This window comes from Staurois parvus, unplaced genomic scaffold (genome assembly GCF_062004578.1).
Source record: "Staurois parvus isolate SC_StPar_1 unplaced genomic scaffold, SC_StPar_1.0 ptg000071l, whole genome shotgun sequence".
Lineage (NCBI taxonomy): Eukaryota > Metazoa > Chordata > Amphibia > Anura > Ranidae > Staurois > Staurois parvus.
The window spans coordinates 5,107,423-5,126,843 of NW_028317867.1; the positions used below are offsets into that span (position 1 = coordinate 5,107,423).

At 38.7% G+C, this 19,421-nt stretch overlaps 1 protein-coding gene across 1 annotated transcript in view; it reads right to left on the reverse strand.

Moving 5' to 3' along the window:
- Positions 1–205: 205 nt before the first annotated feature.
- DLC1 (DLC1 Rho GTPase activating protein) overlaps positions 206–19,421 on the reverse strand; it is a 437,897-nt gene continuing 418,681 nt past the window's right edge. The window contains exons 9-17 of the mRNA XM_089669291.1: positions 15,732–15,908; positions 11,080–11,239; positions 10,793–10,991; positions 9,805–10,018; positions 8,297–8,411; positions 7,673–7,891; positions 5,650–5,867; positions 5,197–5,370; positions 206–3,048 (exon numbers count right to left, since the gene is read on the reverse strand). Coding sequence (XP_089525417.1) covers positions 2,928–3,048; positions 5,197–5,370; positions 5,650–5,867; positions 7,673–7,891; positions 8,297–8,411; positions 9,805–10,018; positions 10,793–10,991; positions 11,080–11,239; positions 15,732–15,908 — 1,597 coding nt within the window. The 3' untranslated portion in view covers positions 206–2,927. The remainder of the gene's footprint in view (positions 3,049–5,196; positions 5,371–5,649; positions 5,868–7,672; positions 7,892–8,296; positions 8,412–9,804; positions 10,019–10,792; positions 10,992–11,079; positions 11,240–15,731; positions 15,909–19,421) is intronic.

The following is a 19,421-nucleotide window of genomic DNA, read 5'->3' on the forward strand; positions in this document are numbered from 1 at the left end:
AGCAAGTCTGGCCCTCTAGCTGTTGTGGAATTGCAGAGGGATGATGAGACTTGTAGTTCTGCAACAGCTGGAGGGCCACAGCTGTCCACTCTTGTAAAGTAACTGATAGATCTGCTTTACTGTGTATTTGTAAAACTCTCACTAAAAATGTACCCAGCAATCTCTCCTGTAGCATGGTTTGACTTAATAAAAAACACAAAAAAGCTTCATTTGAGACATTTAATAGTGCATTTGGCTATATTTGATAAAGACATATGCATCAAGATATAAATCTATTCTCTATGCTCTTTCACGTTAATGCTTATCATGTTTAGCATATTTAAAATTGAGGGAATGTATCCAGGTACAAAAATGAAACATATTTGAGGTATAAATACAAGTATATCTTAAATAATTACCTTTGCCATGCATTTACTATACTGAACATTACACATAACATTAAAGTGGTATGTACAGCGAGGCTTTTATACAGTCAAAAAGATTACAATGCCTATACAAGGTTTAGATATTTATGATATATATGGAAACACTGATAATGAAAACACTATTATTTTGCCTGTTACATAAAACAAAATTCTTCATTAAAAAGTATTTCAATTAATACTGACAATGGTAAAAACACGGCAACAACTTTCATTCACCAAGGTTCTCTGTTCAGTCTGCATACAATTAAATTACCTTAAAGTTTCAACATTCCTCTTCTACCTGTACAATATAGCTCAGTGGCTCCTCCCACATCCAGAGCCTCCTCCCACTTTATTCAGCCCTCCGCTACCCCAGTATTTGCTGCACGTTAAAAGGTATATTTCAGCTTAGCAAATACAGCCGCTATTAATACAAGCAACCCCATAAAAGTATCTAAATTGGAAATAAGAAAAGAGTATAGCACTCACTAGCCAGTATGGCCTATCTGAAGGCCAACAAACACTTAGGAGAAACTAGGGAATATCTTGTACTCCTACTGACAATCTACAGCTATATAAAAGGCTTAAAATATTTAGAAGACAGCCAAAATTTATAAGGGGCATTGCCTACCTTACTTCGGGACATGTCCAGCTCTACTCTTAATAAGCCTTTGCCTTGCTGAGCCTAATTTTAGCACAATAAACATTAACCTCATATAAATAGATAAGCGGTTTGTAATGCTTCACCCATACTTGCCAATATTCATGTTGTTGGCTTACAAAGCATTCTGTGAATGGACAGCAAAAGGGCATTGGGAAAAAAAAAAGTAAATAATAATTAAAAGAGATAAGACCATAAGGTAGCATGCATCTTGCTGAACTTAACCCCTTATAAGCCAGCAGATTTTTAAAAGTGCTGCAATTCCTGTTTTCAATCACACTTGAGGGAATTTATTTTTCCCCATTACAATAGCCAGGACAGGGAGGGAAAATCTCCCCAAGTGGGGACAAAAACAATAATAAATTGACTAGTTCACAAATTGTTTCCTACATTAATTATTGTTTCCTACTTTAATAGAAACATTTTAAAACTTACTACCCCCTTTAAAGTGATTTACTCATCCTCTGTCATGACACCTGTCAAAAGTCAAGATGTGAAGAGACAACTCCTCAATTTGGGACACATATTGTACATCTATGAAGAGTTGTCAGATTGTTAACCTTTTCCCACTCTATTACAACTTTGGCAAGAGTTAGACTTAGTGACTAAGTGTCCTAAGTCAGTATGGGGGTTTTGTGCGTTAAAAACAAGGTCAGAACCTCTGATCAGTCAAACAGGCCTTCAGTGAAACCACCGACACCTGTGTGCCGCCAGGAACTTGGGTTTTACACCACATGCAGAATGATGCTAAGAAGCCATAGATCTGTCACATCCTGGATACCAAGTGAGATGAACTGTGGCCAGAGATAAAAAAAAAAAAAAAAATAAAATATATAACTTAGGCTAATTAAATATGGAATTGAATGGAGGTTGTCTATTCACATATAAAATGTTCCCAGATGTGCCAATTCAGTAAAGCAGTGCCAATGGCAATAATAGCAACAATGTGTAGAGCCCAGCCACATTTGGCAAACAGTAAGATTTCTATCAGAAGACAAATGATATATTCTAGATGTCTGTTGTGCATATCTGCACTCTGCATCACTGCATTAATTCAGTTAGTAAACCAAAGGTAAGCATGGTTTCACTAGGTTTGATTGTTGGCAAGCATGGGTTTATCGTGCAATGAAAAAAACTAAAGTGTCAGTTCATATTATAGTTATACTGTATATGCAACTTAAAGAGTGTTCACAGTCCTGATATGGAATAGCAAGACGGCTCTGGCAAGGGATCCCAAGATGAAATTTAAACAACAGCAATTAGCAAATGTGCATCAGACTTGTGTCATACAGAAAGGATAGTTTGGTCACTTTCATAACTCTAACCAATACAACGAAACCTGAGATTAAAACCATTACAAGTAATCTATCAGTGTACCAGACACTAGATGACTGGACTAAATTCACAAGGGGGACACACATTCACACATGTTCACTGTGCAAATATTTCTCTTCTGAACATACAAAGTATATAGATATGCATAGAAGCATAAGTACCAATTATTCCAGTGGATACACCAGTCCCTCAGTATGCTTAATAATTAACACAATGACAATATACAAGATAACTGCATATAGGAATGTGGCATTATTTTAACAATACATACTTTTCCAATAAAATCCTCTTGCTTCTCAGAAGCAGTCAATTGATATGTACTAACACATATAGGATGATATATGATGGTAGCCTAAAGGCTGATGAATTCTAGTCCATGGCACTAAGCACCATAAAAGACAAAAGCAGCTTCTTTTCTTGGATTTGACTTTTTTCCAAGCAACTTTCAAAAGTCCAGGATCTTCTATTTTGTCCTGTCATCTTTCATTTCACTTTCTTCGGAACCCTGTTGAGACAACTGTGCGACGTCACCTTGACTTCCCGTTATTGCTTTCTGGTTGTGGATTGATAAACGAGTCTCGAATCCTAACTACTTCTGCAGCACATAACTGTCCAAAAACTTTATTGTACCATTCTGGCATGTGGCCCCTGAAACATGAAAGAAGAGGTCTGATTAAAATCTGCATGTTTAATGTATTTAATCATTTACCAAGCTAGCATGAAAAATAAACAAATTAAAAAAAAATATATAAAATTTAAAGCTGAATTCTAGATATAAAACACAAATTAATGCAGCTTTGTAATCATTAAAATAAATTGTTATATTTATAATTTAACTGATCCAGAAGAGAAGGATCATTTCTTGCACAGTTATTCTGCTGATACATTTTAATAATTATAGCTGGGTATGGAAATACTAAAATATTTTTTTTAAGAGGTAGTTGTGCCTTGTGATTGGGGAGGTCTAAGCATATTGTGATTGATGCATTATACATTTCTGCTGAGCTTTAAAGTGGATTTCCACTTTTGAAACCAAACAGGGATAAACATTTTTATCTGTTACATGTTCCCATTAATAAATCATAATTTAAAATATTCATATTTGCTTAAAAATCCTTACATGTTCTCCTTGCTTTGTTCTGTGCTAACAGTTCTTCATTAACAGTTGTAATGGGTTCAAAATTTAGAAACCACTCTCCTGCATTGTATGTTAATGAGGAATAGCTTAGTCTGTACTTCACCTTTCCCTGTCGAAATACACTACTCAGTGTATTAATGGCTGCAGCAACTGATTGAATGCTGGTTTTCCAGCAGGACCATTCAACAGATTTTGGTCTAATAGGCTTATGTTGAAAAAGGAGGATCACAATGGGGTTTATTTACTAAAGCTGGAGAGTCCAAAATCAGACTCCCTTCTGCATAGAAACCAATCAGCTTCTAACCTCAGCTTGTTCAATGAAGCTTTGGCAATGAAACCTGGAAGCTGATTGGTTTCTATGCAGAAGGGAGTCTGATTTTGGACTCTCCAGCTTTAGTAAATAAACCCTAATGTGTCTGGTTTCTGCTAAACCAGCTGAATTTTGATATGTGTATATCCAGTTTTGGAATCAGCCACGACACCTTTTACATCTTAAAAGGTAAGAAATCATTTTTCTTTTTTAGGACTACTGTGTGAATAGGAACACACGCATATAATTATTTTTTTTCAAAATTTACAGCAAAAGTTGAAATAACCTTTAAACATATTCTGCTGGCCATCAACACATACACCACATCACTGAATCCTAACAGGATTCCAGAAGAGAGTGCAGCTAATATCTTGACATAGACAGTCTGAACATACAGAAGGTACTCAGGAGGTGAAGCATGTGATGAGGGATGCTGGTGACAAGCCTAGTCATGTGGACAGAGTGAAAGACAGTCTAAGGAAGTCTCATTCATATAGCTTGAAGTGCCAAACAAATACAAGAATAACTCAGTCATTTTTTTTTTAAATAGTATGTCCCCTTGGAGACAAATGACTGCTAACAAAAGTGAAAATTTGTTACATCATTCTTGAAAAGAATGCAATTTGATTTTGCTTGAACACAGCTAATGCTAATAAATCTTTCAGAACCCTTGCAGATTTCTTCATGGAATTTCTTTTGAATGCAAACTAGTATATAGTAGAGGGTGACATATAGCTTGTACCAAGACTATGAAGAGTACCACACCAGAGCGTTTTCTTTTTCCGATATGATAAAAGCCTTCTTGATATACTGAACACTGTGCGATTCCTACCAGCCATTCAAGCTGAGTAAACCACCACAAAATATAACAAAAAAAATTAGGCCCCCTGCAGGTTTAAGTCATAATGTACTAATATGCACCACATACTAGCACATTATGACGGACTTAGCTGCACGTGGAGCTCTCCAGTGCAGAGCTGTCATGGCTTCCCAGTGCTTCTATCTTTACCTGGTCTTCCTTCTGGATTCCATGGCTCCAGCTGTATGAATAGCCGGAGTCTTGATGACATCACTCCCATGTATGCATGCAGGAAATCCAGCATGGAATTCTGAAGGTACGGTACGGGTATTCTGTCCCTTCAGAGGGCACCCAGTGACGTCACTGGCTGCATCCTGTGTGAATATCTCCTAAACGGTGTAAATTTAGGAGATATTCAATGTACCTACAGGTAAGCCTTATTATAGGCTTACTTGTAGATACAAGTTAAAAAGTGGACTTTACTTCCACTTTAAAAGTAAAAAAAAACCCCTTAGTTGGGTGACTAGACATGTACTAAGTGGTGCTTACCTCAGATCAGCTCTGCACAGGTAGGTAAGCTTGGATTTGCCCGTGCCACAAGGCTCAATGAGGTATTTGGACTGAAGTATATTGACTCTTACTCCAAGTAAAGGAGCTTGTTCATGATCGACTGATATAAGCTGTAGTATGCAAGCTCCTTTTGGTAAATTGCTTCTCCATGATCTGTAGAAATTAAAGCAAGCATATTTATTAATTTTAATAATTCTTAATACACTAGAATAAAATGACTTATTTTTTTTAAATACATTAACAAAACTTGAAACTCAATGGACATAGCAATATAAAAAAAACTTAGTACTGAAACGCTAAGTCACATATGTCTCATAGCAGGTATATACTGACACTTTTTTTTGTGGCCTGTTTATTTGTCTACAGATAATCATTCATGGACAACTAGATACTGGATGTGCAACAAAATTGTTTGGTTTTGTCTACACTCACCTTAAAACAACAAAGTCTCTAGCTGGGTGTGGAGCCATGTTGTTCTGTACATATTGATAAATGTCAGTGTGCTCATCTAAAGTCTCTACAACTTTTGAGTCCAACAGATCTTCGTCCCATAGATGCTGCTCCTTCAGTAGGCGCTGCAAAACATCCTCTGGCTGAGCTGCAATTTCGATAGTGCTTTTCCACAGCCGAAGGGGAGGGCCATCAGGGACCTGAGAAATAAATACATGGTGGTAAGCAATTGGGGAACAACTTACTCAATGACTGTAAACTGTACGATGCTGGTGAGACAAGTCACTACATAACTATCAGTAATCCATTCTACACTATGGTAGATACACTACGATAGATATGAAATGTACTTGGGGAGAAATAGCAAAGCAAAAAGTTAAAACGTTAGCAACAGATTATGAATTAGGTCTACAGAAACAGAAACGGGTGTCATGAATATGAATGGCATTTAAACTGGCATTAAGGTGTTGCATCAGTGCCGAATTCAGATCTTGGGGGGCCCGGGGCACAAGTTCCGTGCCCCGTCAACATAGAAATGACAGTATACGACAAATAAAAAAGCTAACTAAAATGAATTCTAAAATTTGTCACTGATCTTTTTTTTTCTCGATTTTATTGACTTTAAGAATACACATTATGCAGGTAATTGGAACTGGCAAGTCATACATCACAGTTGTGCATCACACTACAATATTTATAAAAAGTCTGCACTTAACATCTGCATCTTAGCAACTGCAAGATCTTAAACAAACTCATCATACTGTATCATCTTGAGGACACTGTTCTTGACAGCCAGTAGGCACAGAGCACTTAGTCTTTCAGGGGTCATTGAGGTTCTCAGATAATTTTTTTATCAGTGCCAACTTGCAAAATGACCTTTCTCCCGAACTACTGACTATCATGTTTAAGCATTTTTTAAGAGCTACATAAACACCTGGAAAGGTATAAGCAAGCCCTTCATCTTGTGATAAAACTGCCTGTTGAGATGGAGTGAGACATGACCGAAGCTTGCCAAAGGCTGCAAAACTGGACAATTTCCTCAATGAACACATTGCTGAAGTCTCGAGGGAAAATACATTTCTTTTTTTGTAAAGGAAGTCTGGGGTGCCCTCTTGCAGGGAGGCCCAGGGCAGTTGTACCTTTTGTCCCCTTATAAACCCAGCATTGTTTTGCATAGTTGCTTGGAGAATAGATTATATGTTATCATATTATTCTCTTGTGAGCTCCAGTGGAAAGAAATCTTCACCACAATTCCTAGTTGTGCTTGTCTATCACACTTATTACAAACCTAAATGATGATGATGATGATGGTGCTTGGTGGATTTTAACTTGCTTATCCCGAAAAACAGGGTGAGAGTTTGTAACCACTTTACAGATAAAGGAGGGACATGACACTGAAGGGTAAGTTCACCTTTCAGAGCATGTTACTCATTACACTTATATTTAGGGTGTAACGTGTATCATGCTTCAAGAATTCATACATTCATACTGACCCCCCCCCCCCACCTTGCACCCCCATGATGCCCCTCCTCCCCTTTGGGGGATCCTCTCTCCAGATGGCTTGTAGTTCTAACTGAACTGCAAGGGTGATGATGAGCACCCTTATAGTTCATTGACACTTCCCACAGCTGTCAAGCAGAAAGCCCATACAGAGGTAAGGGCTGAAAGTTGTAGCAAGTGTCTGCAGGAGTGTGACATTGCACCTGTGATCCACTGCGTACAATGCTCTGCAAGCTCATGAGAAATAGAACAACAAATACACATTTTTTCTTTGCCTACAAAAAAAATAATGTGCATGTATTTTTTTCCCCCAAAAGTTGAATGTATCCTTGAAAACCCAAGAAGGGCTGAAGACTCCTCACAAAGAAAAATTGTGCTTATTGCAAATAGGGGCTGCAATGTTGGCTACAGGGTGCCTTTTCATTTTTAGATGATACTAGATGTACTACTGACACATACAGGATCAGGTGTACTTTAATTCCAAAGTTTAAGAAGCATGACTCACTTTTTTGTAGGCAAGGTCAGCCTGTTCTGATGTGGAGCAGCTGATCCAGCCTTTAAACTTGTCCTTGGCGTCCTTCAGCAAGCTATCGATGCCCTCCTGAAGGAAAGCCTGATAGTCACAGAACCCCTCGTTATTCCCATTGACCAGCTCATCCAGGCAAACTGGCCTGAGGTCCTGTTCCATGTATGAATTACGACACTTGTTCATTTCTTCAGGAATCTAGGATGGAAAAAAGGAAATAAATCAAGGCCAGATTAGCTAAGCCATCTAACAATAACACAGTTGTAAAGATTTAATGTGTTTAGGAAAAGATTGAGAACATACTTAATAAATCACTGACATACGATTATTATGAGTACACAGGGAAAAGTATTGGACAGTGTACGGTGTGTAGTATTGCATAACAATGCAACAATTCAGTTAATCCAAGACTTTTAAGCCATTATGTAAGCAGAATGGAAGAAACGGGTTTAGAAAATGAAAAACAAACTCTAACGCTGAATTCTGGTGACTGGGCATGCAGGTTTAGGAAGGAATCAGAAAGCAGGGGATGGTATTAATTTGCAGTTATACAATATGCTACAAAGATCATAGCAACCCTGAACACAAAGTGACAGCTGGTACCTGAAAAAGTTTCTTGCACTCGGCAATCATATGTGCCAGGCCTTGGGTGGCAGCAAGGTTTTCATTCAGGTCTTTCTGATCAGGTTTCCCCAAGCTTTGTTTCCTCTGCATGACCCTGCAACAATGTATACACAAAAGGTAAAGTTAATATATTGTGACCAATACAGATAACCAATCAGTTACTTCAATAAGCCAGTACACAATGGGGGGAAATAGAATGTGCAGAGACCAATAACCCAATCCATTTCTAAATCATAACTTAACCCTTTTGCTGCCAGAGCAGTTTTTGCATTTTTTGCACACATTTTAAAAAATCATTTTACGCCTGAAGATTACACGGAACCCCCAAACATTATATATTTTCTGAAAGCAGACACCCTAGAGAATAAAATATTGGCAGTTCCAATTTATTATGTCACACGATATTACCGCAAAGGCAAAATGTTTAGTAAAAATCACTTAAGTGAATTTAAAGGCAAACAAATGCAATAAAAACACTTTTTGGTAAAATATAAAAGATGAGGATGCACCGAGTAAATAGATGCCAAACCTAAATTTTGTGTGCCCGTGAAATAGCAACAAACTTCAGTACCCTACATTTTCTATAGGCGATGCTTCAAAAGTTCCTACAGATCATCAGTTTAGTGTTATGGAGGTGGTCTTGTGGTAGTATTGTTGCTCTTACTCTGGTGTGCACAGCAATATGTAACATGTAGGTGCCCCCGACGGATGCATTTACATTCATACATGCGTGTATGTGGGGATGGAAGGCCTTAACCTTTTTGGGGGGATGGGGGGGGGGGGGGGGAGAATGTTATGTGCTTGGGTGAACTGAGCACTAAGCCTCTCCCAGAGTAGACAGTGCCCATTTGCTTGTCAGTTAATAATTGAAATAATAAAATATTAAAAGAGCACACTTCACTTTTATTTTCCAGTTCCAAACACAGGAAAAAACTGTCCATTATCTTATTAAAAATATGAAGATCTGACCCTTCTGGTAGATTGATAGATTAATTTACTGTAATAAGGTAGTGCAAAATACAATAAACTACAGCAACTAGATTATCAGTTTATTGTAAACAAATGATAAAAAAACAAAACTATATCTGCTTGGTTACCATGTGTTAAAGCAATTTTAGAACCCTTTTAAACAAACCTGTATCTTTTTAGTGCTCTGTAAAGAACTTAAAAAATATTTTTAACAATTGATTCAAACTTTATAGTAAAGCTCTGCTAGCATTGCATCGTTTGGAAAAATATAAATTTCTACAGCTCAAAAAGTCAAGCCAGTTCTATTATACATCAAAGTCATGAAAGTAGGTGTTACTGTCGCAATTATATGCTAAACTGTAACACTTCACGGGTGCATTTGGTTTTAATGCAATGCCTCTCTGCAGCTGCTTCAACGTTCTATCCATCTCTGTTATTGGAGGCAGCTATTCTGTGGGAAGAGGCTACCAAAATACATTGCTGGACAAACCGAAAGAAAGGTGATGTTAATAACATACCTAGGAGAGGAGTTCTCCCTCTTCAGAGTATTGAGGTGGAACAGAGAAGGAGCCAAACACACAGCCAGATTGGTGGGTGTCATCTGGTTTTCATCCACAGCTGCAGCAACATCGCTCAGGAAGTACAAGAAAGTCTGCAGAACCTCCCTGTTCTCATCAGGCAACAGCATAATGGCAGCCTTGATTGCCTGGAGACGCTGATCTTTTGGAACATCTACAAAGAAAAACCACAAAAAAATCAATGTAGAAGAACACATCATGTATACAGCTGTGCACAACAATATACCATGCATGTAGCACTGTCGAGCTAATACAATAGTTTCCATTCACAAAGCGATGTCTTAAAAAATAAATAAAAAAAAATAAATCTATGGCAGCTCTCACTTAGCATGTCATAATGGAGCTATTCGAACTAGGAAAAAATTAAGGCTGAAAAGATTTATATACTAGATGCAAGCTGTGCGTAACCACCATAGTGTATGGGAAAGGAGGGCATAGCTATATTTTGTCAGGGTGTCAAGTGTAAAAGTACTCTCCTCTGGCAAAGAAGGTCAGTAAATGTCCTTATATTATGTTATTCCAATAGTGTTTTTTAACTTGCTTTTGCTCAAGAAATCACCTATGACAATCAAGTGAGGATCACCAATATAGGGCTTAGCCAAGGAGGGTGATGAGTGCTCCTTTCAATCAGAATTGGTTACTACTACATTTTCCACCTTTATAGAACCAATCCCTCCCTTTATCATGGAGAAAATAGAATGAAATGTTCATCACATATACAATCTATAGTTGTAGCAATACTGCTGTGCATGGTAGACAGGTCCCACCACCTGTCTAGGGGCAACCTAGATAGGGATGTATTCTAAAGGCCAAGTTTTATTTATATCACTGTCAGCTCTGGAGTCAAAAATGTATTTGTTGTAGTTATTTGCACAAATGCTTGGTCAATCTCTCAGAAAATGTTTTATTAACAAAAACAACTACTCACATTGATATATTTGCAGAAAGGTTTCAGAGAGTTTGTTGGTGAGTAGAGGTTCAGGTAGATCCCTGAAATACTGCTTCAGCATATCAGCCACATCATAGGCAGACTGCCCCTCATATAAGGACCCATCAGCATTGTTCTCAATTATCTCTCGCAATGCCAGGATCCGAGACTTAACTCCCGATTTTCGGAACAGCCCCACCTTTAAGAAAAAAGCAACAGTTTACGGGAATTCCTATGTAGACTTAAAGGAAATAACAACCCTACTAATAATGCCCCATGAGACACACCTGGTCCAAGCACTGACTACGCAGGTAGCGCATAGCTTGCTGTATGCACTGCGGCAATGGCTGACCAAACCTCTGTACATTGACCGTAAGTGGAACACCAAAAACGTTCTTGTCCTTATAGTCTGGAACTCTAACCCGTTTCATAAACTTTGGTACAGCCCTGTGTAACAGAAAAGCAAATGTTAGATTACACAAGAAACGCACATTTAAAAATTGGAATTCATACTAACCTAAGTAAGGCAAAATCACTAAGAATATTTAATGTTGCGAGTACTGTCCGTGACACTTTATTTATATGCGCTAACAGTTAAATCTACAGAACAGGCTTTCAGGGATGTCTGAATACACAAATATTAGTACTTCTACTAAGATGAAGGAGTAGGCTCCTGAAAGATTGTCCTAAAAAATGGCAGTGCAAATAACAAAAGTATCATGAAGAGAACTCAACTTTGACTAATATGGCTACAATAACTTTATGAATATTCTAAGGAGAAATACAATCTTCATATCTCTTGTTATTGGAAAAAAAGCAAGAAGAGGAACAGTCTATTGGCCAGATTGGATGGTTTCAGTTGATTGTCACGGCTTCCTCTTATCCACTGCCAAACTCCCCTCAATACCATGAATTTATAATGGTTGTTTGCACAAATAAGCCTCCTCACCCAACCTCCATGTAATGTCTTTGTCCAGCTATTAAGAAGGCAAGAGATTTTCTTTTCTTTTGCTTTCTTTACCACTTTAATTAAAGATAAAATGAAAGCATAGAAGCAGTTTTAAATCAAACAATCCCCAAAATGCACTGAGTAAACATTTCATTGTTCAGGATTCTATTTAGGCCATGAATTAATTTCAGAGGTTGCTTCAGAGTTTCAGCTAAACTTGTAAGAAGAGGATACTGTTCTATTAACTGTGGCAAATAATGAAGGCTGTGCAGAAGCCAAAAGGAAAGTCAATAAATCCTGCTGCGAAAGACCCCTAATAATGTCACTTCTTCACTCTTCTCTTCATGAAGTCAAAATAGCCGAGTTAACAAAGGAGGTTTGTGCATCCAGCTCTGTCGTTAACAAAGCCTCAAAGTGAGGTCTGCCACCCAGCACTATGCAGAGCAGCAGGAATCTGGTGTAAAGCTTTAGGGGCTGTCAGCCAGAAACATCACTTCTACAAATGAGTTCTTTGAAAAGGAATAAGGCAATTGAAAGAAACATGACTAATGTCACAGTAAAACAATGCTCAATAATTCTCTTTTATGCTTGGAACAATTTAAAATGCATCCAACACTTCAGTGTTCAACTTAAAAAAAAAAAAAAAAAAAAAAAAAGAACCAAAGACTCTAGATGAACTCTCTCTTCTTGGACAGTTGTGTAGGTTTTTACCAGAATTACTGAAAAGGAATAATGTTCCCTTTGTACAAGTAGTGAAATCTCACAACATTATGAGCCATATTGGGAATCTTAAACATGCATGAACTCTTTGCAAATCCCTGTATGCTGTGACAATGGCCGCCTTTCTGGGAATTCAGATAATCATGACTTTGAACGTTGATGCCGTGGGTTACACATATTTGTGGTGAAGAGGAAGATGGGACACTGTTACATGTTTTATTGTTCCACTGGCAAACCCGTGAGCAATTTGCAAGTTATGCACACTTAAAAGAATCTGTGACAATTGTGTATAGAACACAATAGGCTTTATTTAGTAACAAAACATTACTGCGTATCATTCCACAGCAGCCCACCGAATACTACGTTAGTGTAGACAGACCAATAATATGTTATGAAATTCTGAATATTTGCATGCATGTTTTCCTTAAACATTTTCTTAATTGTTCCAGAATATGTAGTTTGCAATATTGATAGCATTTTTATTAGCTGGTCTTGAATGGCCATGTGACGTTTGTACTTTTGTCCACTACTCTAAATGACAAAAAAAATTTGCATGGAACACTAACTTCAGATATTGAGAGTTTAGTTGGTAACTAATGAATGGTTGCATGAAAGAGGTGAGTACTCGTAGGCTGGCCAAGAAATAGTATTGGGACTCCATGCAGAGCAAAGCAACATATTTACTTTAATGCTGGCTCCTGTAGCAGCTTATACTCATGTTTGGTAAATGGTACATCTGGGTATAGGGGAAGACGCCACCATGCGCGAGGTTGCGCGAGTGACCAATCACCAGAGGTGGGAACTGGGGGGGTGGTTCAGCCCTCCACCTTGCGCAAGCTCTGACTGAAAATGTTTGCAACTTATACAAGGCTTATCTAGTACTGATTTCAACCCCAAACAGAGAGGCAGGGGAGCAAAGAGAAGGAAAGCAGAAACATCTAGAAAATGAGCCTGTTGCTTTGCACTACACAGGTACACTTTAAAGGGCTATTCCCCATGTCTTCAACATTGGTCATCTGCCCTCTTCTGGACCTCCCTTATCTCATTTTCTCATTACTCTTGATGATGATTAAATCTACTACCTACCTGCAACAAGAAGAGTATAGAGCTTCCCAGTCTATACAGGTATGGGAAGCTTTACCGAACATTGCTCATTAACACTTATTATAGTGGAAGTAAACTCCCACTGGACACTTGTACCTCCAGGTAAGCTTATAATAAAGCTTACCTGTAGGCACAAGGAATATCTCCTAAACATGGACCATTTAGGAGATATTCAGTGTCCCTGCAGCCGATGACATCACCGGCACATGCGCTTTGAAGGAACCGCATACCCGTCAAAATAGCAGAGTTAACAAAGGAGGTTTGTTCCTTCAGAACTCTGAACGGCCGAGACTCCCGAGCGCATGCGCGGGAGTGACGTCATCGCAGCTTGGCCACTCAAATGACCAGAACCCGCAAACTTGGAAGGAAGGAAGACTTGGTGAAGATGGAAGCCTTGTCAGCGGTGACAGCGCTCTGCTGGAGGGCTTTGTTCTAAGGTAAGTCTTTCATAAGCACTTGAAGACCCCAATACGTATATAAACATTGCGCTTTTTAAGTGGTTTACTGGGGTTATGGCTGAACAATTGTTTTCAGTGGATGGCTGGCTTTCACATGAAACCAGTCTTAGCGGCTCTTGAGCCTCTGGATTGCTTTCCGTAGCAGTGGGGGCGTTCCCCCTTCCACCGTTTGCTGGTGTTTCTCAGGCTTACCGTTAACCACGGCTGGCCTGAGAAATGATCCAATGGTGCAGTCTCCTCAAGATGGCGGGGATGAAAGAGTCTCTGGTCTTTGATCGCCTCTATCATGATGGCGGACTCGAACATCATTTTTTTTTTTTTTTTTTTTTTAAAGTGAAAATTCCGCAATTTTTTTTTGCTTTTAAAAAAGGTAAAGAAGAGGTTTGGGGTCTTTTTGACACCAGATCTCTTCTTAAAGGGGACCTGTCATGCATATTCCTATCACAAGGGATGTTTACATTCCTTTTAATAGGAATAAAGGTAAAGAAACAAAAAAAATTAATTTAAAGGCACAGTGTAAAAAAAATAAAATAAAACACTAAAATTTAAGGTGCCCCCATCCCATCATGCTTGTGCGCAGAAGAGAAAGGCATGCGTAAATCGCACACATAAATAAATGCTGTTCGCAGCACACATGTGAGGTAGCGCCACGATTGTTCGAGCGAGAGCAATAATTCTAGTGCTAGACCTCTGTAACTCTATACAGGTAACATGTAAAACATTTTAAAAATTTTAAGTACCATAGTTTGTCGCTATTCCAAAAGTGTGCACAATTTTAAAGCATGACATGTTAGGTATCTATTTTTTCACTGTAACATCCTGTTTCGTATTTTACAAAAAAATGGGGTAGTGTGTTTTGTATTTTTTTAATTCACTAAAGTGTATTTTTTCCAAAAAATTGCTTTTGGAAAAAAGGCTGCACAAATACCATAGGACACAAAAAATTGCAACAATCTCCATTTCGTTCTCTAGAGTCTTTGCTAAAAAAAAAAAAAACTATATAATGTTTGGGGGTTATAAGTAATTTTCTAGTAAAAAATACAGATTTAAACTTGTAAACAAAATGTCATAGAATATGTTTGGTCTTCAAGTGCACAATGTGCTAGTATGCGATACATACTAGCACATTATGACATTTTTCAGGGGAATTTTTTTTTTCTTGGCGGTTTACTACCGCTTTAAATAATCAGTATGTTATGTAAGAAAAAAATGTGCAGAGATCAGTGATGTACAGAAAACCAGTCTGAATTCCTTCTGTAGTATATATGAAATGAACAAATGCCTTGGCTTGTGACCAGCAGCCATGGTAGGCCGCAGTTTCTGCAGTAAAAGGTATTTCATGGCTTTTGTGACCTTTGTGATCTTTTATAACAAAGTCAGTAGAGTTTGTATTTGACAATATCGCCACTTTAAAGAGTTTAAAATAGAAGTTGCTCTAGTCCAGATTCTACAGACCCAAAATGTTTTCACCAGTAACAAAAACGCCAACAACTGTATTTTCTATGCTTTCCATTACAACAAAACACATTTCACATGATTATTGCCATTTCTCAGACAGTAAAATTAAAAACATGGCAAATTAAGTAAACTTTTTTTAACTTCATACCGTAGAAGTAAGCAACACAGTTTAAAGCCTATTAGATTCTGACCAATAGGTAGTTCCTACCCTCTCTCCTGGTGTATAATGTCATAGCTACCATTTACTTACCAGCTGAATCCGTGTTTATTTGAAGGGGTGTACTTCTCCAGGAGGGCAGTTAACTTCAAAAGTGAGAACTTCTGCAGCAAATTGATTTGAGTCACTGACTGGCAGTTTATTTGCAGTGATGCAGACCTCAAGCTGGGGCGGTGTGAACTTTGGAAGCTATGCCATCTGAATCTATGCCTGTAGCGTATAAAGACATAAGGATGTGAGTGAAGCTTACTGTTCTCAGGATATTTGCCATGATTAGGTTAACAAGCCTCAGCATACATTTATGAATCACTCTTATGACTGATCACTATGGAATTTCCAGAACATCCTTCCCAACACAGTCTGGATTTCAGTTAATAGTAAAGTTAACCAGAATGCAAGCTAGGGCACAGATGTTTATAAAGGCTGGCTGGACATGTCCCAACACTCACTAGTGGTGTGACCAATCTGGGCATCATTGGTGATATTGGCAATGTGTGGGTAAACTCCTGAGTGACAATAAGCAATCCTAGGCACCAGAACAGCTAGTTACTGTTCATAAAAAAAAAAGGAGCTAACAATCTTTCAATGGCATATGTGCCGCACATTGGCTTAGACAAAGAAAATGGCTCACATCCCAGTGGTGTGTGGTTTCAGAGATGCCCAACAAGATTCTCACCAGCTGTCACTGTAGGCTCTGGTTCACATAGGCTTCAGCTTGGAAACATTCATCAGAAGAGCAATGTGCACAGCTAACACTTAATAGGATTTCAGCAAGCACTGAGCAGCTTTCTTGAATCCCTTCAAGCACTCTTCAGCACCAGTTTGGGAGTAGTTACCATAACAGGACTGTTGGCTGTCACTTTAAACAAGCTGTTAGTAGACATAACCGCAATGCTTGAAGCTTGTGGGAGACTTGCAGCTTATTTAAAACAGCTAGTGCTCCCACAGCATTCTGTGTTCCAGGTTTCAGTTGAAGCATGTTTGAAGGGAAATGGTCATGACAGATTATAGAGACTAAAATGGCTAAATATCTCTTTCAGTTGGCTACCTGGATATCTTGCTGATGTATTAGGCCAGGGGTCTCCAAACTTTCCAAGTCAAGGGCCAGTTTACTGTCCTTCAGGCTTTAGAGGGCCAAACTTTGGCCAGTGCAAGTAGAAAATGTCCCGGCATCAGTGTTCAATTGCTGGTTTTAATGGGAGGAATAGTGCTTCATTGTTGATAATTAAATGAATCGTACCCCATTGATGGCATCAGAAGGAGAAATGGTGCCCCATCATTGGTGTAAAAGTTCCCCAAGGGCCAGAAAAGAGCAAGCAAAGGGCCACATTTGCACCCCCCCAGGCATCAGTTTGGAGACCACTGTTTTCAGGTCTATGCTATCTGAGCCACTGACTTGAAACAGGTATACAAACAAAGAATTCTAATTCACAGCATGCTTTATCCTTGTCTGTTACTCATAGGCACGGAAAGGAAAGTATCATTTTCAAAAAGGTGGCCAATAATGGTGGCCTCCCATACTCTCATGGCAGATTCATTTCAAAGACTTCAAGAAAGCTGCTTATAGTTTGCTCATAGATTTATAGAATGCCTTGTAAATGGTTGGTGTTTACACTGCTTAATAAACTAGCTTGACTCAGCGCCACTTTGGTCTCAAAAACAAAGGCCCATTTCCAGTAGTGCATTGCAGTAAGGGCTGAGCTGTCACAGCACCATAAGGCAGAACACAGTTTCCTGCACTCCAGTTATGTGCATTCTAACTGCAAGTTATTACAAAACCTTGGTGAAATTGGGCTGCCTGAACGTAGGCAGCATGTACAACACCAACAACTGATGGTGAATTAGGTGAAAGAGATATACCTAAAAAAATTTAAAGTATAGTGGCAAACCAATTCAAATTACTAAATTCCAAATTCCTAAACTCTTGCATCCCTCGCTCTTTAGAGGTTGGTGGTTTCACAATCATGGCATTTGTTGCTGACAATTTCTTGGTGACAAAATTCAGGAGTGCAGGACCATCAACAATCATTGACAGACACCCAGTTAACCCCCCACAGACCAGCATCAGAGATGCTCTGCCATACTCTCTCTCTCTCCTGCTCTATAGGCACACGTACTGGGAATCTGAATGTACACGTTTATGTTAACATTGGTCTAAAAATACAAACAAGCAAAAAAACAACGCTTCTATTAAATGATCATGCATACACATTCCATCTCTCTATTTTTTTTTTTTTTTAGGGACAGCTAAAGATATACTTGGAAAAGCAATTTGTTCATCGTCAAGGAGGTCCCACTTTGTTCTTCCTAGCGGTACACTATCAATTCCTGCTCTGCAAACAGGAAGTCAAGTGAGCAAGGTCATGATGCTTTCCTGACAGATAACCCTGGTTTCACATATTTCACATGAGAATTATAAACATTTCCACTTTTAACAACATATGTATGCGTGTTACAATTAGCCCTATAGGAAACAGCTGCTTTTAGTCTGGTTAGCCTTCATTCAAGGCTAATGTTACCCATGTGTAGGTAACTTTCTTCTTGGGAGAATGGCTGATTATATTTGTTACAGTGTGAAAGGATTACCAAGCACCAAGTAAAGCAAGTATACCTTCCAAACCATGCAAGTTTTCTCTTTATGAGCAATTAAACAGAATAATTTTCAGATCTACTTTTTACAGTCAAACGTTTGCACAGTGAAAGGCTCATCACACCGGACCACTGTTTGTATGAACAATTTTGGTAGTTTGTTGCTGTTCAGCAATTCTAATGATGTCATAGAAAAGGACAGCCTTTTGTGATTGTTACCCAAATATGTACACATTAACTCAAAGTCATTTTGCTTTGAGAGAGTCCTTGAGCTGGAAAGCTATGAGCACAAAGCTGGTTCTACAGCAATGCTTTATTTACTATCGTTGTTTCTACTTTTTCCTACCAGTGTGACTGATCTGAGCATTAGTATCTAAAGGCATGTTGTGGGTGGCAGGGAGTGCTCACATCCAAAATTCCACATTTCCATGACTGTTTATTTTAATGTGAAACAGATACTACACTTTCTCTGTGTGAACTTTGTTTCAATTGGAACGAAAGTCTGGAGAACAAGTTGCAAAGGTATGTTGGCTCTTGGCTATCTTTGCAAAAATGGCAGAGAATTTAGCCATCAAACTGGTCTGCTTTCCTGTACCAGGGTTAAGGTAAGTTGTAAGAAGGAAAATAAAACACAGCAGCAAACTATTCCAAACCTCAAATTCATGTGTTGAGACCAGAAGTGACACCGCACTTGGGATTCCTAACTTGTGCTTGTTTATGTTTTACTCCACCTACACAGCTAAATCAAAGTGTCCACATACAGCAGAAGAATAGATGGTTAGAAATACCAGGAGGAGGAGACACTTGGCAAATGCAATGCAATCTCCTGTCATAACACTTCTGGCTGGTCAAAAGCATGCAGTATTTAAATAGAATCAGCTGCCCCCAAATACCTAAAGCTGATTGTCAGGCAGGAATAAAAAATACAAATTGATGCCGTTCTGTATTCACTAAAACATTATTAACCACCTTCCGCCCGCCATATAGTACAATGACGGGCGCAAGGTGGTTCTCTCGTTCTGATAGGATGTCATATGACGTCCTTCCATTCTCACCGCGCATGCGCGGCTCAGGGAGCGCGCAGCGCGGCGATCGTCAGTGCGCTGTGTCCCTCGGACACAACGAATCACGGAA